This window comes from Peromyscus maniculatus, chromosome 3 (assembly GCF_049852395.1).
Source record: "Peromyscus maniculatus bairdii isolate BWxNUB_F1_BW_parent chromosome 3, HU_Pman_BW_mat_3.1, whole genome shotgun sequence".
Lineage (NCBI taxonomy): Eukaryota > Metazoa > Chordata > Mammalia > Rodentia > Cricetidae > Peromyscus > Peromyscus maniculatus.
In genome coordinates, this window is record NC_134854.1 from 48094013 (window position 1) to 48119229 (window position 25217).

The 25217-nt window shown below is 39.5% G+C and overlaps 1 protein-coding gene across 5 annotated transcripts in view; it reads left to right on the forward strand.

Annotated features, from left to right (window-relative positions):
• Window positions 1-25217, forward strand: part of Tpk1 (thiamin pyrophosphokinase 1) — a 334426-nt gene that overhangs the window by 295698 nt on the left and 13511 nt on the right. Inside the window, exon 9 of one of the 5 annotated variants that reach the window (XM_042273144.2) lies at window positions 10680-21065. The exons of the other annotated variants lie outside the window; for them this stretch is intronic. Coding sequence (XP_042129078.1) covers window positions 10680-10693 — 14 coding nt within the window. The 3' untranslated portion in view covers window positions 10694-21065. Of the gene's footprint in view, window positions 1-10679; window positions 21066-25217 lie in introns of those variants that run through there. 5 annotated transcript variants of the gene reach the window in all.

A 25217-nucleotide genomic window follows, 5' to 3' on the forward strand; every position in this document is an offset into this window, starting at 1 on the left:
CATCAATTCTTACCAGCTGTGAAATGTCAAGTGTGATGGAGGTATTTTTTATTTGCTATCTAAAGTGGACTGTACATTTAGCACAATGTACACTCAGTGGTTAGCTTCACAGGAATGTGACACACCGAGAAACCTGCTATTCAAACTACATTTACATGTTCTGTCAGGTACTTACTAGTTGATTAACAGAACCAACTTGGAGGGGAGGGTATCTCCAACCAAGTCCCTTGAATTTCTTTAAATAGAACAAACCAAGAGCACCCTGGGTAGTAGTGCACTAGAGATGTAGATGCTACAGTGACTCCCACCTTGGATGTCAAAGGGAGATGGCTTGGGAAGGTTGCCCCTCTGGAACAGAGAGAATGCAAGCAAAGTTTCTATGACATACTGAAGACTGTGCCTTTGCATAACTAGAACTATTCATTTTGAAACAGGCAAGCAAATTGCCATTTTAAGATGCCTTAGAAATTTGTTGAGGTTGGCAGTGGTACTATTTATCAAGAGACATCATGAAACATTCTCAGTTGCTTTCTATACTATGTTTGTATAAGCTATCACTATCTATTTTATGATAGAAAGGGGGAAATGCTGTGCTAGGGTTCAGTTATATTTCATGTGTCATTCCAACTCTGAGTTTTTGTAATGCTTGGAGGATTTTGAAAAGAATCCTTCCAGAATGTTTTTGCACATCATTAAAAATATTTATCATGACAGGGATTGAATGAATTGATGAGAGTTTAGTTGAAATATGACCTCCTTGGCATATATACAAATATTTAAAATAATGTATTTAACTAACAGTATAGAAATTGTTTCTCTTGTGTCTGTAGTTCTTAGAAAGACTGGCAGCAGTCTGAGGTAACTGTTTAAATTTACATCAGTAATTGCTACAGAGTTGCTATATCAGAAGGAAATGCTATAGTTTGTTTCTATTAACTTCTCACTACCCTTAAATAAAATAAATAAACTAAAACAGAAAAAAAGCTGAAGTTTCATTGCACTCAAATTTTTATGGATAACTGTTTCTAAAATTACAGAATTTGTCTCTTGAAAACACTTTGTCTTTTTACATTCCTCTGTATGTATATTTTTAGCCAAACAAAGTGACAGTAATGAAAGCTCTTCTGCAGTTACTTTTTCTACTTGAAAATATTTTTCCTGTATCATTAAAAAACTGATTTCCTATGCACAGAGAATTGTGTTGTAGAGAGCTAACCATGACATTTAACTAGTTCCAGTACAGCATGTGTGTTGATAATGTGCCTGGTTTTATAACTTTTCTAGGCATCCTAAAAAGTTTCAATGTGGCATTTGTCATTCATAAATGTCATTATAGTTCTTATTCATCTCCTTCCCTTCCGCCTGCCTCCTTCTTTCCTCCAGTTAGTTCCTCCTGCTCTCGCATCACAGGCATTCTACCCTTCATGCCCTTTACAACTCTTCCTCTCCTCTGAGTTCCCAGTCAACATTCATGTGTGCTTTCATGGAAGTGCAGAAAGTGTGTGTGTGTGTGTGTGTGTGTGTGTGTGTGTGTGTGTGTGTGTGTGTGTGTGTGTGTGTGAAAGAGAAAATGGAGCAAGAAGGGAGGAAAAGAGGAAGCCTATATAAGACAGGATACTTAATACCTGTATTTCTGAATCTGCCTTAGAATAATGAGCTACAATTCCATTTCTTTCCTTCAGATGCCATGATTTCATTCTTCTTTATTGCTGAATAAGTTCCCATTGCATGTATGTACCACATTTTTGTTATCCACTGATTTCTTAATAAACAACTAGATTTTGCTGGTGAGGATGGGAGGAAATAGGAATATCATCAATACACTGTTGATGGGAATGCAACCTCGTACAGGCACTACTGAAATTCATATAATGGTTCCTCGGAAAAGTAAAGACACAAGTACCATATTTTATAATCTGTATTTATAATATTGGAGCCAAAATATTGTGCATATGCACATATAAACAGGAATAAGACCCTATGTCCAGAAGTAGACAGCTGGATCATGGTATGGATGTTAATTGATTGATGACTGATTGATTTAAAATGAATTTTCTTTGTCAGTCTAATGAAGAACAGTATTATTGCTAACAAAATTATCATACAGTTGTTATCAGAAACCAAATCATCATGTTTTTGGTTAAATATGTTCTGTAAATTCCTAGTTGCAATTGCAGCTCCTGGTCCTTGCCTGTTATTTGTCTTTCACTTGCATGAGCAAACTCTTCTCAAGTTACTGAACTCTTATGGACAGCACATTTTATTACAGTTTCTCATCTAACACCATACACATAGGTATATGTTTACTTTGCTTCACAGTAACTTTGAATTATTTTGATAGTTTGTTGAAACACACAATTGTAGAAAGTAATGTTTTCTTTGTTTTTAATCTTTGTCAAAGTTGAAGAAATAAAGCTGTAAAACGTTGATACCATGTACACTCAATTACAGTCCAAGAGAAGAAAATTATTAGTCAGGATCCATGGTGAGCATAGATTCAGAAGTCTTCAACAAAACTCAAAAACATATTCAACAACACTTTAAGAGGATCAGTCTTCTTGATAAAATGGAATTTATTCTATGAGAATCAATAAAAGTAAATCACATTAAAGAATGAAGGGTGAGACCAATATGATTATCTGGATATATGCAGAAGACCTTTTGCTCTGTACAGAACAGGTATCAACTTTCCATCCAACATGGTGCTAGAAATCCTACCTGGAACAACTGGGCTTGTGAAAGAAATAAATGACATCAAAATTAGAAGGGAAGGAGTTAAACTGTTCTATATATGAGGGAGTCTTGTATAAAGACTGTGTTAAAAATTATATTGCATAGCTGTTATCCCAACATTTAGGAGGCTGCAGTAGAGGATTGTTGTGAGATCAAAGCCAGCTGAGCTACAAAGTAAGAACAAAGCCAGATGGGGCTACATAAGACCCTATCTCAAAACATAAAGACAAAAATTCAACATGTAAAAAAATCAGTAGCATGTCTATATGTTAACAATATCTACCCTCCCAAAAAGTCTCATTTACCATCTCATTTACAACTACAAAAAATACATAAAATGTTTAAGTATAAATTTAACCAATTCCTATACCCTGATAAATGTAAAACATTAATGAAAGAAATTAGAAAAACAGAAACAATGCAAGATGCTCATGTTCATGTATTGGAATAATAGTTAATACAGTTAAAATGCTCATCCTCTCCAAGGTAACTTACAGATTCAGTGCAATTCCTATTGAAATTTCTGTGATTTTCTTCATAGAAATAGAAAGAGAATCCAAATATATATATATGAAACCACAGAAGTCACTGAGCAGACAAAATAACCTTAGGGGAGGGGGAGACTCAGTAACCCATTTTCAGATTTGAAGGCTTCTGCAAAACTAGAGGATATTATAAATGTTCTTTTTATCAATTATCATATTGATATTTTATATGTCATATAACTTAATCAGATCCTGCATTTAATAGTTTGTAGTTGATTGTTACAGGTTACATGTTTATTTGTCACCTATATATCCTGTCTGAGAAAGCTCCAACCAGATCAGTAATTCTCAACCTCTGGCTTCCCATGGGACCTTTTGCAATGCCTCTGGATGTCATTTTGTATCCATCCAGCATGTGCCAATTAGAAGGACAGCTACTGTTCCCATACAGGACTATTGTCTACAGTGACAGAAATGGGCATGTAGCTCTCAATCTCAGTCATACTCCAGTTGGAAAGCATGGCCCAAATGGTTTGCCCAATTTTTTTTATTGAATTGTGTGACTTCTGATTATTGAGTTCTACTTCTATATTCTGCATATATGTCCTTCTTTGAAAAAGTGGTTATTTACATGTACACGCCTATGACTCTTTTTGTGTGCTTTGTTTTCTAAGAAGCAAGCATCCTTACGAAGTTTGAGTGGTTTGTTTTCACAACTCATGCTCTTTCCCTGATTTAGGAATGCTTTGTCTAACCCAAAAAAAGTCTTTTATTTTCTTACATTCTAGAAGTCTTACAAATTTTGCTATTACATTTAAATCCATGGTATATTTCAATTTGAATTTTATAAATGACACATTGAAAGCTTGATATATGTACTTTTTTCCATATGACTAGCCTATGGTTTCAGTGGCTTCTGAACATCCCTGGTTGAAATCAGTCATCCACTTAGGTCTGTGTCTATTTCTGAGTTTTCTATTGTGATTCACTGTTCTAAATGCCTGTCTCTATCCATGTACCACACGTCTGAGTTACTGTATCTGTGTAAGCTTTGAAATCAGATAATACAAACCCAGTGATCTTCTAACAATATTGAACCCTGTAGCCCATGAACATTTGTCTCTTTCCATTTGGCAAGAATTCCTTAACTTTTCTCAGCAGGGTTTTTTCATTTTTAACATTTTTAGCTTATGGTTCCTACATGTCTGTCAAATTTACATCCTCTTATGTATCTTTTTTTAAAATATGCTTAGACAAGCATTCTAGCTATGAATAAACTACATCCCCAACGTTTTGTGTTTTTCAGATAGAGTCTTACTATGTATCCCAGGCTCACCTGGAACTTGGTATGGGACCCATGTGCCTCATATTCATAAGGCTCTGTCTCCTCCCCATGAGTACTGGAATCATAGGCAAACAGCACCATACCTGGCTCGTAGTTATTAATGGTATCTTCAATAGATTTCTCAGGTTCTGATATTAATACCATATTAGCACAGATAACTTGTAATTAGAGAATGTTTTCTGCTTTTCTGCTGTTTGTTGAAGATGTGGAAAAGCCATTCTGCTCCCTGTACTCTTTATCTCTACTGACTTTCTAATCTAAAGCTGCTCACCATTTGAGGGACAGCTTGTATCTGTCTTTCTCTGTGAGCTTCTCTGCAGTTCCAGTACAGTGAATTATGAAGCAACTACTTCTGCACAGTTAATTTGACAAGCATACTAACTTCTAACATCTTCTGTTTATATTGAATTGTTACTTACTTGAAGTAGTTAAGCTTCCTGTGAACTTGATTATGTCACCTTTCACATCTCTTACATCTCAAAGCTTTTCTTTATAGATTTCAACATGCTTTATATGTAGGGTAAGGAATTCAGTCAAGATTACCTGGCTAAAGTTGGTTTTTAAAATCAACCTAAAATTATTTTTCCTGAGACAGAGAAATTAGTTTTCATAATAAATATTTCTCATTTACTAATAAATAAGCTATAGTCCTGACTAACTTAAGAATCTGAGAACTCACTGACTAACTGTTGAGTCCCTGTTTTTGTTTTACTGTGTACATGTGTGTTCCCTTGGTTTCTGTGGCTGTGTGAACACCATGACCAAAAGCACCTTACAGAAGAGAGTTTATTATGTGTTCTGGTTCCAGAGGCTCAAAGCTCATAGTGATGTAGAAGGCATGGCAGCAGGAGGCAAGAGCAGGACAATGACTGATCACACCTTTATCCACAACAAGAAGCAAGAGAGAGCAAGCAGGCAATGGGGTGAGGCCATAAACCACCTGACTGCAATAGTGTACTTCCTCCAGCCAGGCTGCACCTCCTAAAGGGTCCATAACCTCCTCAACCAGTGCCATGTATTAGCATCTTTTTTACAGACTAAATATTAAGATGTTTCGGATTTATTTTTAAATACTAAACTTGTGCAAGGTGTGATGAAGATAAAATCTATTTGCATTATTACCTTCATGTAGGTATATCTCTATGCAAAACTTGACCCAGACAATTAGTTCGAGTGTGTTTCATACTAGAATAGATATTGCTACTGAGAGGATACTATTCCAAAACTCTGTTTTAAAAGAAAATAAAAGCACCAAACAGACCTAGAGAAGAAATCCTAACAAATATAAACTGCACCATGAAAAAAAAAATCTCATGGAATGGGACATTTTAAGTTAGGACTGAAAAGTGAGCATAACAGCTGGCTGACTGAACCATCTCCCAGGATGTGCTGGACAGGGTGCATACCTGCCTGTGTATAGGCTGTACAGGTCTGGATCTGGACGCAGGAATGCAGATGGTCAGAAGCCACACAAGGGAGGTTTATGGCCTTAACAAGAAGTTTCGACACTGAAGAAATCATCTGAAGGAAACACTGAGGCAAGAGAAGGGAGGTGTAATTGTCGATGTAATGGACCATCTCCATAAGGGCTGCCTGTTCTTTCTGTACTCCCGAAGAGCATCTTTCTGGGCCAGGTTTACTAAGTCAACTGGACAGTCAGAGGCAGCCCTTGAGAGGAAGTTCTTGTTTGCCTAAGATGTGGGACTCAGCGGAGCCTGGGGATACCTTTGGCTACTAGTGGGCAAGATGCTGGTGAGGGCCACAAATGCACTAAAATAAGACATATTCGACAGGATTTTGTGCCACTGAACAGGAGAACCTGATTTGGCTTGATAGGGTAAGTCATTAATATTCAAAATAAATAGGAAAAATATAGTATTTCATATTTGAAAATAATGAAGATAGATTTATCAGGATTCTAGAAAGACCTGCAACAGCCATTGGATAAACAGAGTATATTATTAGAAATGGGACTTTATGAGAAATATAATTTTTGGCATATATTTTATTATTATAAATTTGTTATTTATAATTATGAATTATCGTCATTTTATTATTTTCTGTACCATGTGCTATATTCAAAACATAGCTATACAGTTATTTTAACAAGAAAATTATAGCTTTATAATAGCAATAATCACCACAATAATGACTTATACATTGATTTAGCCTTATTTATCTTTTCAAAAATGTATAGACAACACTTCGCCAGCCTCCTGGTAAAGAAGTGCTAAGAGCACAGCGACTTCTCGGGGGAAGAGGCTGGGTGGGGCGATGGGAAAGGAACTCTCAATCAGCCTGGACTGAACTGGGAAAAGAAGAGTCTTGTCTTCGTTACCAATCCCTCTCTATAAGATACCATTTCCTGGCCTTTCATGTACACTGGAACATATTTTTAGATAATAATTTAGATTAAAAAAAACAACATTTGAGTATTTCATGCCAACCTCAGAACAAAAGTCTGGAGCCCTTCCTCTTCTAAGGGGTTTTGATGATTTATTTGTCCCTGTGGGTATTTATGTGTCAGTGTTTCATTTTAGTTGACATTTTTTCTGGATAATTGTGCTTGCTCTTAAATGCTTATATTTCAATGATTCCTACCCATTTAGCAATTTGTGTAGTATTATCTGCCAAGTTGTAGCTGTTTTCTGGATTATTTGTAAAATAAAGCCAACTCTAGAGAATCAACCATTTATACTTTTGGTTGAGATAATCCATTTCATTAGAAGCCTCAGAGAAATGTGGGAAAACAAAATGACTTACCTAGATTTTTTTTTAAAAATTAAACAAAATAAGTAGTTCTTTTGTAGAACCTTAAAGATATTTGAAAGCCAGTAGCTGTCATGTGGTGTCCAGCACATGAGAACACATACACCCACATGGACTAACCCGATCCCCTCCTTACATGTCTTATACAATCCCCCCAGAACTCATGGATGTCAGTCAGGTATTTCTTTTTGAGTCTGATTTATGAACTCTTCTTTGTCTGGCCAGGTGCTGGGCATATTCCACAACTCATAACCTGTCACCAGGAGTAATGGCCCATTTCCAAAGGTGAAGTGTGACAGTTCTTTCTGCATGCATCACGTAAACAGATTGTGTGGCTGCTAGGTGATCTGTCAGAAGTAGGCTGAAGAGCACATTAACCTTTTGGTACACCCCCATTCTCACTGTGGTTCTTTTCTTTTATGCTCACCATTTTTTTTTTCATACGAGGCAGATCTGATGAATAGCACGACATCCAATCACAAGGGAGTGGGTTGCTGAACTCCATCGTGGCGCGTGGGCTGTGATCCCAGAGAACTTTAAAGCATCACCATTCCCATGCCTTAATGTACAACATGCCTTCAGAAAGTCACTGGACAAAGAGAAGGGTCTGATTCTGTTTTGTCTTCTGGTTCCTCACTGTCCAACCTTATTGTGACACTGGATGGTGAGGAGTCCCTTGACTTCCATTGACTGTTTGGTCCTTTCTTCATTTTTAATATATCCCTATACATGGACTAGCCATTCTGATATTCATTTGACCTAAAGGTACTGTCCTTCTCAAGAATTCTGTGACTGTGTACTTGTGTGATGTTTCTATCTTTTGAGGTAAGTGCAGTGCCTAGGAGGTACTCCATTCTTTGGCCTGGAGCTGGTTAACCCAACCACTAAGCAGGGACATACACATGTGAATGACTTTGAATAGCTGTGTGATGAGAATAGGCACACAGAAATGGCCAAGCACCAAATGCTTGCAAAGGACATTCATTTCCATTTTTGTAACTGTGGAGCTCTCCAACGCTGATCCAACCTCACCAAAGTAAACTATTTGTATCTACACCTGTGAGTGAAAATCTGCACGCATACACACCCCACATCCACAAACATGCACACACACACACACACACACACACACACACACACACACACACATACACACACACATGCATGCATGTACATATTATCCATGTGCTCCAATTACTTTGGCATAGACGTCGAGTTTCACAGTTTTAAGAAAGAAATGTGGATACAAAGTAAAGAGAACAGGGACATAGCATTAATTTCAAAAACATGGGAAACAGGGAAACAAAAGTGTGATGACCTGAGAGCTGAAAAGATGCTGGTCATTAAAAGAGTCGCTGGATTTCTCACTTGTTTCCTAATAGTGGACCTGGATTGTTTGAAGAAGGAAAGGAAGGAGAAAGACTGTAAGGAGACCAATGGTCAAAATGGAGGAGTTAATTCATGAAGTGAGGGCCTAGCATAATAGTTCTCACATCTTAATGTGTCTTGTTAAAGTGCAGATTCTGATGTAGAAGGTGGGGTGAGACTTGGGACCCTGCCTTCCTACGAGGCTTCCTCAAATGGAGTTACTGATCCTCTGACACACTGTGGGTAGCGAGGCCCAGAGTAAAAGGGCAAAGAGAACCCTAACACAGGAAGAGGGTGATACTCTGGTCAGGAAACCTACTATGTCTTCCTGATGTGTCTGAAAGGTTAAAAGAGAAATTTGTGAAGGACGGAAAAGGACAGAAAGCCAATACTCTCTCATCTTCTACTACCAGTTCTAGATAGGAAAGAAAAAAAAAAAAAACCTTAGGATGGGTATTGAACAGAATGGAGATATTCTAGCCCCAAACAGATAATTATCTCCTGATTTTTCCTGTTCTTTTGTGCGTTTGCTTTGGAATCCCACCTTCTTATCTAACCTCTGTGTGTGGTCTTTTCCACTACTGTAACACTCTGATAAAGTTGCAATGCAGAGTTTCATAGGTAATAGACACTGAGTCCTAAATGTTGATTTAGTGAGATGTTCTGAATTCTGGACACACATCCACCATTGGCTCCTAGCCAATAGTAAATCACTTAGACTTTCTCTGCCTCAGTTTCCTTGTCTGTGATAGAATGATAGCAACATTTTCTTCACACTTCCTATGGTTGCTGTGGGAAGGAAGTGAAATCTTATCTAGAATACTACTTTGGAAAACCTACTTCAAATTTAAGATGGTCTTAGTGATAATGTGTTTCTTTCTCTCTCTCTCTCTCTCTCTCTGTCTCTCTCTCTCTCTCTCTCTCTCTCTCTCTCTCTCTCTCTCTCTCTCTCTCTCTCTCTCTCTCTCTCTTCTCCTCTACTTTCCAACCCAGCAGCATTGGGTCACTTTGATCCATTTACAAAACCCAAGTTAGTATCACTTTTTTCAGGTTGGTTGATTGAAAAATCAACTTCATTTGCTGCATTAATTTACCATATGTCCTATTTTGGGGAACCAGGAGGTGACCTCTATAGGCAGCTAGCTCCTGATCTTACAGCAGAGGTGACCATACCAGCAGTCTGTTTACTACAGCTAGTTACCACTACACATTTACTGACAGATAAATTTGCAACCATGAGGAGATTATAGACATCTTTGCTCTTGCCTCCATGTCTTTGGGAGACTACCCAAAGACTAACAGCGGGGAGCTTATCAAAATTGCAAATTATTCATTCTTAATGAGTCAGTTCTATAACAGCTAAGCCAACATCTCTTATAATAGTAGAAGAAAATAACTCAAGAATTTGGCATTGTGAATAGCAGTCTTAAAACTGGCTTTCTAAAAATAAGATGTGTGGGCAGGTAATTTCAGTGAGGGTAGCTGGTTGCAGTAAAGCAAGCTTAGGCTTTAAAGGGGACCTGAGCCCAGGTTTCAGCTAATCTACTTTATTAGAAACTTCCACTGGAATGTGATTGTATCCCCCAAATGAGATTTCTGTGAATTTTTAAAAACTATCATATCTTAACCATACCTAAAATGCAAATTGATACTGCTTTTAAATGAGAAAGACAGTGTTTAAAGTGCCCGAAGTAGCTTAGAGAGACAAGTGTATATATATATATATATATATATATATATATATATATATATATATAGTGGTACCAGCTTTGGGAAATGTTAAATGCATGCATTTCCCATCAGGTCGTTGGTGTGAGGCTAGCAAGAAGAGGATTCTTCCTACTTAATGCTGTTAGGAACCACCACAAAGATCGCGACAGGGAATCCAGTTCCGCCTTTCCTCTGGTTCAAAGGAAAGTGAAATGACACCCAGGCTTGTTTACCACCAAGCATCCTCTTCTCTCTCTGTTTTCTTGCAGAAGCAATCTGTTGACACGTCTGACAGAGGGTCAAGGGCTCTAATCTAAAGATGGATACTCCTGCTGATGCACATGAAATCTGAATATTCCTCTTTCTTTGTGCACCAAGGTGTCGTTTTTGTTCTGAGATATCTGGATTGTAAAAACTAAGATTACTATTAAAGAAGGCAGGAGGCAATTTAAGAAGTGCCCTATCTCCCTGTGGCAAAAGCTTTGCAGCTAAGCAAAAAATGTATGTTGATAAATTGCAGCTGTCAGAGTGTCCACTGCGCTTCCTGGGATATGTCACTAACTTTGCATTTCTCACTTATGTGTGCTCATGTGTGAACTTCTATTTGAAAAAGAAAGCACCAAGTATTTGGAGATGTTCCCTAAATTGCCACAGCTTAGCCTAGGTAATAAATAGTAAACAAAATCAAGGGCCATAATAAGATCTTAATTACTGTTACTTATACTTAACTTTTCCCCCAAAGCCTGTTTGCATCTTTTGTTTTGTTTTGCTTTTTTAGGCAGGTTCTCACCATGTACCTCAGGCTGTCCTTAATCTTAGTATCTTCCTGCCTCAATCTCCTGAATGTTGTTATTACACCTATGTGCAAGTATACCAGATCATCTATATCAATCTTAGTCGGGACAGAATGTTAGAGAAATACACCATTATTTGAATGAACTAAATTTCAAAAAATAAAAGTAACAAAAATGAAAAAGGAGGGTTCAAAGCATAAGAAAGCACTTTCCTGCAAAAGTGCAGGAAAGTGGTGTGAAAACATGGTCTTCGCACTCAGAACTCCGACATACAGACACTACAGTGAAAGAGACACACAGTCACAAAGACTGATTCATACACTGGACAGTATCATGGCTAGTATTACAAAAAATGATGGGAAAAACTATCTTCACAGCCTCCCAGCGTCGATTCGAACCCCTAGCTTCTTGCTGTATCTATCTGCTGTTGCAACAAAGAATTTTGCTTTAAAATTCAATGATTTACCCAAAGATGAAAGCATTGTAGTAGATACGCAAAAGGTAAAATGACAAAGGAATTGAAGCATACTGCTTCAGGAATACAGCATTTCATGAAGAAAGTTGTAAAACTGTAAGAAACGATTAGAGGATTGTAAAAACAATCAGTAAAAAATAAAATATCTCTAGTAAGTCTTACCTGTCAATAGTTACTTGAAATAAAGGCAGAGTGGCTGAATGGATTCAAAACAAAATGCAATATTTCTTAGTGCTAAAGACATATAGACTGGGATAAGGTGATGGCAAACATTTTCATACTTCCCACAAGTACAGCAGAGAGGAGAACATCAAAACAGAAACAGTGGATTTGAACAAATATTAGTCCAAAAGGACCTAAGAGACATGTGGTATGGACCATTCCACCCAACAATGTAGAACACATGTTGCTCTGAAACACATAAAGAACATGCTATAAAACACATAAGACAAAAAAAAAAAGTCTTATTATTCCCACTCATGGGAATCTTAATATTGCAAGGACTCTATCTCAAGATCAGTAGAAGGAAGGAAGTAATGCTGGTGCTGCTGTTTGAGGAATTATGGAACTTTTAGTATGGGACCTTTGCTGGTGGAGGTACATCACTAAGGGTTGACTTTGAGAGTCAATAGCCCCATCCCACTTCCAGTTCTTGCTCTCTGCTGCCTGTGTGATCCAGATGTGGTGGCTCAACCTTCTGCTCTCGTCATCTCCTGTCATGGACTCTCCTTCTGTAATTGCAAGCCAAAATAAACACTTCCTGTAAGTTGCTTTTGCTCATGGTATTTTATCATACCCACAGAATAGTAAATAATACTATGTAGAATTAGCAGAGTTGAGGTCATAGGAGAATGTGCAATGGTGATCAGCTCTGCTGGGGAAGAGGAGTGCACAGAGAAAGGAGAAATACTGATCAAAGGGTACAGAGTTGTATTTGGACTGTGCATAAGGAATTCACCTTAATGCATTCACACAGAACAATGCCTCTAACAATTAATAATGCTGTACATCTCAAAATTGTTGAGAGCTTTAAATATCATCACAAGAAAGTATGTGTGGTAGTAAATTTGTTGTTAGCTTGGTTTATTCTACAAGGTAAATCTGTATCTCACCATAACATTGCATGTAACTCATAAATATCGAAGTTGCTGACTTGGTAGTATAAAATATCCCCTGTAGAGTTGCAGCTGACGAAGATTTGGCTGATCTGAAGCTGTGCCTGATTCCACAGCACCTGGTGTGTGGCTGTTCTGACACTTAACACAGTGTGTTAGACATCCACCTTGGCCATGCTCCTGGTGTTCCTCTTGGACTGGAGGTAACATATTCTTCTCAGGACAGCACAGTCCTAAAAAGAAAAAAAAAATGAGAGTTATACTGTGGCTTGGAAAATGGTAGGATCTTTGTTTCATTGCTTGGGTACTCACTTTACTAAGGGATCATTTGTTAATGATAGTCTAAATGAGGGTGTTCATGACTAGAGACAGCCATTGCTAGTTCTTAGTTCCTTTTGGGACCACTGATTGAAACACAAACCCTTCACAGTCCTAAGTCCCAGAAAACATGCTTTGCCTAGACAGCCTTTAACCCAGTCCCAAGTCCTGATATATAGAAGGTAGCCAACTCCCTTCTGAGTTTTCCCATAAATAAAGATTTCCATTGCCTTATGGGAAAGGCCTGGCCTAGACACATGGCCCTTGTTTTTCTTCCCTGCCATGGATCTAAAGCATCTTGTAATTGACTGAAAGAGTGATAAAAATCTTCCTGTGAAATAGAACTTGGAGAAGTAACAGTATTGGGGTCACATCAGACACATTACCAATGACATACAATCAAAGAAAAGTTACTCCCATGAGATATTTTTTCCCTTACCACCCACCAAAAAAATGAAAAATAAAGGAAGGACCTCCAAAATTGGTGTCTAGTCTAAACACTGAGTAACAATGATGACTTGTTTTTAGTCTGTGTAAGGTATCTTTTCATAGAGTTATATCATGCCAGGACATTGCTAGAGTGGCTGTGTACATTACAATTCTAGTTTTTCATCTAATTCAGTTGTCCTAATGTGTGAGAGATGATGGTTAAATTTGCTGCTGTCCTGAACATCACACTATGACAGGCAAAGAAAATACCATTTATCCAATCGGGATGTCTAGGTGGACAGAAAGGGCATATACTTAAAAAGATGTCACACCACCTACATTAAGATGATGTGAGGTTTGGGGCTTGTCTGTCATGTTACTTTCTGTAGTGTACCTATTTAAGGACTACTTTCATATGTCTGCTCTGTAGTGGGTGTTCCATTAGATGCTGAGGGTCAGGACTTAGGAAACGGCAACCCAGTGGACTATGCTGTTGGCCTACAGCAAACTCACCTGCTCATGTGCTACTCCTTTGCCAATTAAGCTGTCCTTGAGCCAGGTGTGGGCCTTTTACTCACATGTGTGGCTTTAATTACAATTTTGAGTTTAAACATCCTCCTGTTGCTTTTATCTTACACAATTGTATTTGTATTAATGTATATGTGTGTATATATACATACAACTTCATTAAAGTGTAACTCACATCCCATAAGACTCACCCCGGACAGTGCTGTGGCTTCTAACTGTAACTCTTTAAGATCATTTTGAGTCTCACTTCTGTTTCTTTCATTTTGCTTTCCTACTGTTCTGTTGTGTGTGGATAAGATGAAGAGAGTTGAATGAGATTGCCCAAGGACAAAATCTCACATCACTCAAGGCTGTCTCAAAGATCTGCTGATAGATACCCATTGGGAAAATGTTCAACGTCTCCTGGTTCATCTGCTGTGTGATACACATGTCCCCGAGTTAACACACAAAGTAAAGCTCTCATCTTTGAAAAGAAAAACTTTGCTCTTGAGGATGATTAGTTGGACATTCTTTCAATAAGCTAGTCCAGCAAAGGCCTGCAGTATCATCTGTGCCTGGAGTCCTTTCCTTGTTTTGTAACATGCAATACCACTTTCCCCTTTGGAGACAGTGGAAGCCAAGCAGGTCTCTGGTCACAGGTATCAAAGCATATTCTCCAGGCAGAAATAAATCTGCCGTCTTTGCTTTGCACAGAGCTGGGAAGTCCTTGTGATTATTGAATTCAGCCCTTTCTGTTGCTGTAAACTTCCCAACCTTCAGCTTTTCCATTTTCCTGTCTTTTAAAGTGTCCACACTTCAGCTTCTATTTTCTAGTACCTTCCTCTGCTCTGTAGGGTTGTGACTATGTTCCCTGTCTAGTGTGTACATGTAGGACCTCATCTGTGAGGAGTGCCGCAGTTAGCTTTCATGGGAACTTCAGCACACCCTCCTGACGTCCTTCAGTATGGCATCCAGAAGCATCTGACTTCCATCTATGCAAACTACTTTGGATATTTTATCTTCCCTCTCAAAATCTAAATTTAAGTTCTCTCTCCCTAAGTTATAGGTTTCCTGCCAGATATTTTGCCTGTATCACTTTGAGCCAGAAACCTCCCTGAGTCTGTTTGCTTCCTGTGCTGGACTGCTCTAGAAACCCTTCATGTCATCAATATGTACTACTACCCTATGCTATTACTTCCCATTAAAGAAAGAAGTCTTCTAATTGCTAAGCAAGCTTTGACACAGTAGTGGCTGTTTGGGGGGATACTTCCTAAGTATTAACAATATTTAAATGGAATGGCAAAGAGGCACTGGTGCTTTTACTCTGGTAGGTATTTTTTAGGTGCTCTGTTAGAGCCTAGAATGAACACCCTGTGGTCCCACTGTGGCTCAGCTGCTGGAATTTGAGGAGTCTCTCTCCTTACCCTTTGTGTTAACACCTATTGTTCCTCCAGCTGTCTGTGTCTGCTCTGTCCAGCATAAATCAGTGCAGAGAGAGAAAACAGTGCAATAAATCTACATTCTTATCCCCTTTGTCTTGTTAACTCTGTAATTAGACTTTACTTCTCCAGAGTAGCAGATTTCACATTTAAATACTAGGAAGTCAAATTTATATCCATAAATAATGGGAAACAGAAGACTCAGCGGCTCAACTCATACCACAAACTAGTATCACCCAGCTCTGATAAAGGCACATGCTAGAGATACCAAATAACATTGTAAGTCTTCCTTTTTAAAAATAGATGAATGTGTGTGGTAGAAAAGAGAGAGAGAGGGGGCTTTTCTTATTCCTCACTGAATTCAGTGTAACCAGGTAAAATCCTCTGGAGGACTCCAAGGTTGAAGTGTTTTTTTAAGGCCCTACTTGCTTTTAAAGCAGACCACATGTCCCAACAGAAACAATTATCTGAGTATTTTTATGACCTTGTTCATTAGGTTTATTCCATGTGTCAGATACTGCTTAGGGGATAGACAATAGTGATGCCCAGCATACAACAGACCATAGCTCATGCTTCTGGATTCATGTTAAGGACAGTCAGGATATTTTGCTATAGGACACTGATGCTATCTCAGAGGGAGGAAGAAGAACAGGTGTTTGTTCTGCAGGGGATAATTTACCCTCTATGAATCTGGGTTTCCAAAATAGGAATGATATAACATCATGTCTTCAAGCTTGCAGTGAGGGTAATTGTCGTAAAGCTACAAGCCAGTGCTTAGCTAGGTCATTTCTGAGATGAAGAAACCCCGAAGTGTCAGATTCTCCCACATGCTTGGTCACAATATCGGACACTTAGAATACACATTATATTTGGTGAAAACAAAGCCCTTGGTGATCTTAGAACAGTTTAATTGAGTAATCAATGTGGACCTTGCATTACAGCAGACTGGGAATGGTTATAGGGAGTGAACAGTAGACAAGTAATTACAATAGCTAGGCTCTGAGATGAGGAAGACACGGATAGACAGCAGGGGCCTTGGTGTAGGGCTCTGAGGGAAAGAGTTCAGGGTGTGAGAGCTCTGAATGCATCTAACTGCAGTGAGAGATGAGTACATCTGAAGATACAGCAAAGAGTGACTGATAATCAAAGTCACGGGAAGACTAGGGACAACAGGCATCCAGAGCCTGGGGAGACGAGGTCTGCTTTGCTGTTGTAGCAAAGAGGTAGCAGGCATGCAGAAGCATAGGAGACGTATTACAAGATTTGAAAGTTACTAACAGGAACTTCAGAATAAACAAACATAGTGTTTGAAGTTGAATGCTTTCTGTTTTTCTCATTTACTGCTCCTGTGGAGATACCTTAAGATCACCAACACCACCCCAAAAATGTCAAAGGCTGTATTCAGGGTCACTTTTGCACACTCAGAGGAGAAAGATGAGTCGCATAGCTTTCTAGTGGAAAATCTGCTGGCAGGAAGAGGCTGTCATCAGGTTCCGCAGGCAGGGCGCACGCAGTTAGAGGTGGGTCCCAGGAGCACATTGCACTGCTATTGTTAATCCTAAAGTAGGAAGCTGGGGTAAAACATAGGAAAGCTATTCATTAATCAGGCCCGAGCCAGTTGAATCTGATGATTAGTGAAGTTACTGTTTTGCTTCCTGGATCATTAATAGAAATAGCAGTCTAACTTCCACCATGTCTGACTGACAGGAGGCTAGTTTCCTGGGCTAGTTCTCGTAAATTAGAGGTCACTGGTCTCTGCAGACTGGGTCAAAGTCTTCCCATCCTAAGATGCTGCCTTTGTCTGTGTACACGCTCAGTGCTCACCACTTTGTTCTAGTGGGAAAACAAAATGATTTTACTTTCAGAGTCGGGTGTTGCTTTAGTCAAGAGAACGTGGGACCTGGGAGACAGAAGGGACTCAGCAGTCACTAGTGGTAGGTGCTACAGAGATAGAAAGTTTGTGGAAATAATCTAAGAAACTGAAATTAAGTTGACTGTGTCTAACTGCTCATAGACAGCAGTGAGAGATGAGCAGACCTGAAGATACAGCAAAGAGGAACCACCAGTCAGTGTCCCAAGAAGGCTGGAACAACAGGCATCCAGAGCACTAGAGAGAAGTCTGCTCTGCTGTTGTAGCAAAAAGCAGCAGGAGGTAAAGGAGAAACAGTAATGCATGCATCACAACAATGAGCAGTCCAGTGCAGTGGTAGCATGTGTTTGGCATGGATGAGGCCAGGGGTTCCCATCAGAGCACTGGAAAAGACAGTATCTACGTTGTCATTCTGACCCATAGAGGAGACAAACTCTGGCTGTGAATGTGGAGCTTCAAGCCAGTCTCTCAAACCAGTGACTAAGGGAGAGAAAACTCGCCTTACATAATCTTTATGTCTGTGTGCTTTTAACTCAGGCCAGACACACTAAAAAACTAATGGTCTGCCACATCAGTAGGTTCGAAAGGTTGGGTTTTGGTTTGGTTTGGTTTGGTTTGGTTCTTGGTTTTTGTTGTCGCTGTTTTGTGGTTTTTCGATACAGGGTTTTTTCTGTAGCTTTTGGAACCTGTCCTGGAACTCGCTCTGTAGACCAGGCTGGCCTTGAACTCACAGAGATCTGCCTGTCTCTGCCTCCCAAGTGCTGGGATTGAAGGCATATGCCACCACCGCCCTGCAGTTGTAAAGGTTATTATCCAAGCCTTCACAGCTACCCAGAAGTAGATTTTTTAATTTATTTCTTTTTTATTTTCACTGATTCACTTCATTTGACAACTCCACACGTGTATGGAGTGGATCCATCCTCCTTCCCTTTCACTGAGCTCGTAGTCACTATGTCAGTCATGCTGCAAGTGTTTTTGTTTTTGTTTTTCAAATCTGGCATGGCAGAGTTCAAATAAAGGCATATTAAACTCAGTATCAAAGTGAATTATACTACAGAACTGCCGAGAACCTACCCTTTATCCATACTAGTCATTTAGGCTTCATGGAGTTTAAGAATTTCCCCCTTATAAATGTATACTCTAAGGCATGATAAATGTTATGATTAATGGTTTGGCAGAGGGTGAATATTTGGAGATTGTTACTATTTCGAAAATTCCCTTGCTTCTAGCAGAGAAGAGAAACAAGGTGCATTGCCACGGGTTGACCGTACGATAAACCTTCCCTCTCTCCTCACAGCATACACTTCTCTTTTCATCACAGCCTGATGAGAAATTTTAATGGGGTGTTTCCACCAGTGGTAAATCCACTGAACCATGTAGAAAATGCTTTTTAACACCGAGGGATAGAAGGCACCTTTTGTCAAACGGGAGAGTTGTGACTTCTCCATTAATGTCATGCTAAACTGAGAGCCTGCAGTGGTAGGAGAATAAAAATTAAGGAAAAACTGCCATCAAGATTCACATAGGAAAGAAGCCAGTTTGTGGGAAAATACCTGAAGCTTGTCACCACCGTGACTCACACAACAAATGGAGCATGCTCAAACCAGGGTGCAGAGAGAGCCTGGAATCCCTCCTCGGACCTGGGCTTCACGAAACAAACCGAGGACTGGGTGTATTCTGCGTTCCTTTATCTCCTAGGCTCTGGACATGTCTGTGTAAGATAACCTGGATGCATCATTAATAAACTCTGGAATACCCGGAACTTATAAGCTTCCATCAGAAACAAACTGTTTAAGGAAATACCAAGCTCTGAGAGACTGTGACATCTGTTAAAAACCTTTGGTCTGAGCTTGGGGCAAATGAATACCAAAGGAGTATGGTTCTCTGGGTGAATCTTCCCAGATGCTCATAGAGCAGACTTGAAAGTTTAAGTCCAACTTATTATTACAGGCACCAATCAGTCTTACCTAGGTATTCAGTTATTCATTCAATAAATATGGCAAGTGTAGTTGGCACTAAACCCAATATCAATTACACAGGTGGACCAGGGATGCCAGCTCATTGGCCTGGGCTCATGTGTCTTGAGGGGAGTGAGTAGACTAGAAAAGTATTATCTTCAGTGTTGATACTTTGTGCTAATGTGAACCACAAGAGATAGACTTTGGGAAATTCTCTGGTTAAGTGGGATTTCTAAAACTGTCAGAGTATAGTGATCAAGAACAGCTCCAGTGTGAATGGAAAACAACTGTTGATGCAAAGAACACACAGCTCTCACTTTAAAGAGAATAAGAGTTTATTATGGAACATTTTGAATGACTGTGGCCTGGGAACACACATTTAGGTTACCTTAAATTCCATATGGCCACATGGAAACAGTTTCATGAAGTTTTATGGTTTTACAGAACAAAGAAAGTCATAAATCAAGAGAAGATTAAAATACATTCATGGGTACATCAGAGAGGCAGTTACAGCAAGATGGAGGAAGCTTTTCTATAGGACTAAGATGCTTTCTGGTGACCGTCGTAGCCTTTCGGGTTGGTGGAAGACAGTGGTCTGCTAGGTCAACAGATTCCAAAAGGTTTTTATCTTAGTCACAGGGTATTCTGACACAGATGTGGGCAAGAAATGACTGTCTAGGGCTAACGCTAACCTGAGATCAGGTAATTAGCCTCTAGACCTGTAGCACTCCAGACTTTCCATATGGCTACAGTTTTAAGCAGTCAGTCTGCTCTTTTATTAATGAACATAACAAAATCCAGCACAGTGTTGTGAAATTTTTCACAAGAAACTGTACACTTAAGATGACCACAATCATAATTTAAAATCCTTTACAACTGTACATACAAGTCTCCATTCTACCCTTACAGGTTATTCTCCTATATAATAAACCATATGACTACCTGCATGGACAATGATAGCCTCTTCACAAAATGTTAAAATGTTTCAAGGAATGGAAGGACTGAAAATGCCATCCTAAATGGCAATTGAAAGCACCCAATGAGAAAGTTCTGTGCTTTAAGGAGAGGCAGCATGGCAAGGTGTGGTGTTTCCAGCCTCATTTTAGTTACCATCCCTTAGCCCTGAAATGCCATAAAGTACTGTGCTGAAGGAGATCAGACAGAGTTAATCAGTTACTTTAGTGTTTTTTCTCGTCAGTCACAGTGGCCTCTTACCTGGGAACTGAGTACACCCCTCTGTTCACTGGGTTTGTGGCAAAAGCAAAATAGAAAATGGATCCTTCTCTTTCTCAGCTTAGAAGCCAGTAGCATGTATCCATCACGTACCACAGCAAGGCCAGCAGTTTTCACAGGCACCATGTCTGGTGGGAGAACTAAGGGCAGCCAACTGCACTGTTAAGAACTGAGCCCATTAGCTGTGGAGCAAAGCACACCAGTGTGCTGATCTAGTCCACTAGAGCTCTGCGTGTGAGACTCTCGAGGCTGCATCATCAAGCCTGATGTCATAAGGTCCAGCATGTTTAATACCTAACACTTAAAGGATTGTTTTTCACCTTGACTTTACAATTTGAGGGGAAATATAAAATCACTTGTGTAAGCTCCATGATTGCTCCCAACACCTACCACCACCACTACATACTGCAAAAGCCATACAAGGCTAAGTACTACACACACACACACACACACACACACACACACAAAAAAAAAAAAAAAAAAAAAAAAAAAAAAAAAAAAAAAAAAAAAAAAAGAAGCCTGAATTTCTGGAAGAATTTCTAAAACAGCTATTTCTCTTTGATTCCGAAGTTTAAAATAGTCAGAAGATAATGACCCTCTGAAATGACAAATGTAGTAAATAAACTTTATAGACTCTGTTGGTATGTATTTAAATACTGAACAAAATAAAACAGAAATAAACAAAATATTGAAGCAAGATTGAGATCCCCCACTCTCTGGTCACATGCCTAAGTGAGAAGGAGCTGCAGGAAGGAGGTACAGCAAGGCAGCCTGAAGCACTGTGTCAGACACCCGAACTCAGGAGCAGCATCTGGAGGCTTCTCATCCGTTCCCAGGGGCATTAATATATGGCTTCTTAGGTGAAATGGAATACTTAAGTCTTAGAGATAATTTTACTCTTGGCGGAGACACAGGCCATGGGATGTCAAATGTGATAGATAAGCCTTCCTGAGCCTCAGACATGATATCAGGCTTATCATCATGCCAGCTTGTACAATAAGACAGTATAACTCAGCTTGTATGGAACTTTTTTCAATATTAAAATTGTCTTTCTTTATTTCTTTCTTCCAATTCTGACTTATTTTGTTGTCATTAATGAGAAATTTATTGAAAACCTTCATTTTTATTCTTTTAGTTGTAATGATTTTTTTACAACTTTTCTAATAACAACATCTATGTCCCTAGAATTACAAAGACTTTTAATAACTCTTTTTGTACCATGAAATACTTTTCCCATGTTGAAAAGTAAAGATAGATTACTGAATTTTATCTTTAATTCTTTTTAATAATTTGTTTATTTTTATTTTATACACATTGGTGTTTTGCCTGTGAGGGTGTCTGAGCCCCTGGAACTATAGTTACAGACAGGTGTGAACTATCATGTGGGTGCTGGGAATTGAAACCAGGTCCTCTGGAAGAGCAGTCAAGGCTCTTAACCACTGAGCCATCTCCAGCCCCTCTAATTCTTATGAATGCTTATATTACAGCTGTGTCAAAGTAGTTTTACTGAAACCTGAACTCAGCAACTCTGTCCATTTGATCCTCTCCTCTTCTTTATGAAGATGATTAAGGCTCCTTTATTCAACACTGGCTAGAACTGAGGATAAGACGCTCCTTCAGCATTTTACAATGGAACTGGTACTTAAAAAATAAAAATACTCAGTATAACGTGCCTCAGTTAAGGATTTTGTGTCTGAATCCCATGGTTTCTACCTTATTAAAAAGTCAGTGGTGGGACACCCATGAGTCAGTTTTCCTTCAGGCCTCAAACCTGCAATGTTAAGTCAATCTACATGCACTGAAAAAAAAAATAAGAGAACACAGTTATATTTTTCAACTAATGTAAATACTAAATAAGTAGCACAGGCCATTTAATTTTGATGAACTAATCCAAAACAGCCCCGAGGCCTCCCTGGTGTGTTAAGGACACAGACTGTGCCATGATAACACCAGAGTCTGGAGACTTGAGCTCTACTGCTGTGTTCAAGGTCAGTGAGGTATGTACTTATTTCCCTATCTTGAAATAAAGGGTATGGACTTAGACAGATGGCTCTTCAGCTTTATTCCTTGAAGCTCTAGACATTACCTAAGGTCCATTTGGTGCAGGAGGTAAGTGGAGCCTTGAGTCCAGCACCTATTGTGGGTAGAAGTAGGGACAGCTTTGTCTTTGTGTGTGGTAACCCATGAAGCTAATAGATAAGGTCCTTGCAGATCATGCAACCCATGCTAAGATAGAACAAGCCACATGTTTACCCACAGTAGCATATAACCTAATTAGAAGACAAGGATAAATGAACAGTTAATATAGATGCCAGCTACTGTCACCGTGATGTCATGAATGTCATGTGGAGAGTTATAAGCTCCAAGAAATCAGTTTCTAAGTGTGTGAGAGAGTATTTTTTTCTGTGACCTCCAGGGGTCTATTACAATGTCTGTGGAGGAGACTTGCAAGATCTGCCTACACTCTCCTCTTAGGACCACATAACATTGCTTCTCTGGTTCCTTCCTGTCACTTCTCAATCCAGAATAGAGCAATGGCTTTCCCAGCTTCCATATCTTCACACTTCATCCCTTCACCACATAAAATAGCCTGTTGCTCTGTAAGGAGTTAGTGGTAACAGGTGAGATCGGTCCTTCTGGTTTTGAAGGCAAGTCATCATCATGAGGCATAAATAGGCCAGGGTAGAGCCAGGTAAGTAGATTGGTTCAGTCAAATCTTGAGCAGACAAGTTTGTTCTTCCAGCAGTTCCGTTTTGTTTTTTCCCAAGAATGTCTCCAATGTTTCCCTTCCTTTCTGTGGTAGTTTGAATGTAATCAGCCCCCATAATCCCATAAGGAGTGGCACTATTAAGAGGTGTGGCTTTGTTGGAATGGGTGTGGCCTTGTTGGAGGAAGTGTATGGGGGTCGGCTTTGGGGTTTCCTGTGCTCAGGTTACCACCCAGTAAGTCAGTCGACTTCCTGTTGCCTGCTAGGTGCGTAGCACTCTCAGCTCCAGCACATCTGCCTGCACACTGCCATGATTCCCATCAGGATGCTAATGGACTGAACCTCTGAAACTGTAAGGTACCACCACAATTGAATGTTTTCTTTATAAGGGTTGCCATGGTCACGGTGTCTCTTCAGAGCAGTGAAAACCCTCAGACTCCTTCTCTCATTGCTCTGATCTGAGGAAAGGAGCTTAACATCCTACACTCAAAGTCCTTCGAAACCCCTTCTTCGCCCCATGTGTTTATGGTGGTTGCTTTCTGTTTGCCTGTTTGGGGTGAGTTGGTTTGGTTATTCTGAAGAGCAGGAATTATGTCTCTTTCACTTACTGGGGTTAGGTACCAGCTGCACATTGGACATTACGCATTAATCCTGTGCTCCCTCACCTCTTCCCATCTTTCCTCACTTCCCTGTGCCATTTGCATTTTTTGATATACCCATAATAATCTCGGTTGACATTTGAAAGATGGAAGCAAATGTGACTTCAAAGCTTCCTTGGTGCAGATGAAGTGATGATATAATACAGATTTTCAGTGCTTTTCTGGAGAAGTCAGGGCTCTTTGCAGGCATTAACTCATTCGTCTTCACCTTTCCAGTATGAGAAATAACTGCAGTAGATATTATTGACATCTTCTAAATGGATGCTGAGATCACCTGGGGATTTTTTCCTCAAAAATCATGGGATATTAGAGTAGTAGAATGGAAGTTCAGTTCTCTGTTCTCCAGGGTGGCACTGAGGCCCAGCCACACAGAATGACTCTAGCTGTTCTCCAGCCTGAACTGAGGACCTGGTCCTGGACATCAGCCTTGAATATGCTCACAGTTCTCATACTTGTGTGGATGGTTTCCGGCAGGCCAGTGTGCCCAGGAGGCCGTGCTGAGGCCCAGTGCTAAGCTCAGGAGAGCCGCCCATATAGTGTGTGGGTCAGCGCTCTCTCTGCATACACATATAAAGCTCATACTGGCCTTTCACAGGGAGGTTGTCCAGGCAGTTTTATACAGTTTACCCCAAATCATTAATGCAAAACCACATTTTATGGATGTGAACTGTCCTTTTTGTCTCATAGACCCTGTGGGCTTTTCTTTATTTCTTCAAGGAGCTCTGATTAACCACCAGAGAGGCTGACCTGAATAGAACACATTATTAATATAACATATTGGGGAATGTGTTTCAACAAAGAAACAGGGTTTTTTTTTTTTTGCTTATTTTAGGCAGATCTAAACATTTCAAAATACTGATCTTGGATGACAGTTCCAAACTAGAATACTTAATTTTAATTCCTCCAAGTTACAGAACTCTTCTGGTCTAATTGTGTTTTTTGATAACAGGCTGTGTTGAAGTAAAAATTATAAATGAAATAATAAAATATTAAAAGGGAAAAAATAAGGGAGCATCTGAAGCCCCCAAGCGTCTTCCAGGCCTCATCCAAGGGTGTATAGATGTGTGACTGCTGAGTCCGGAGATGAAGGGAGGGCCCTGTGACTGCTGAGAGAGGAGGATGTGTCTTCCTTGCTTTCATGCATTTCATGATTCCTCCTTAGGCTATGAAAGGGCAGAGTGCTCACCTCAGGAAGTGTCCAGTGGTCAGGGTTTAGGGAGATAAATTTCAGAAGGAAAGCCCAATGTGACTATTACCAGAGGCATGCATTAAGAACAAGTTTCACTCACCATTGTCCCAGCGT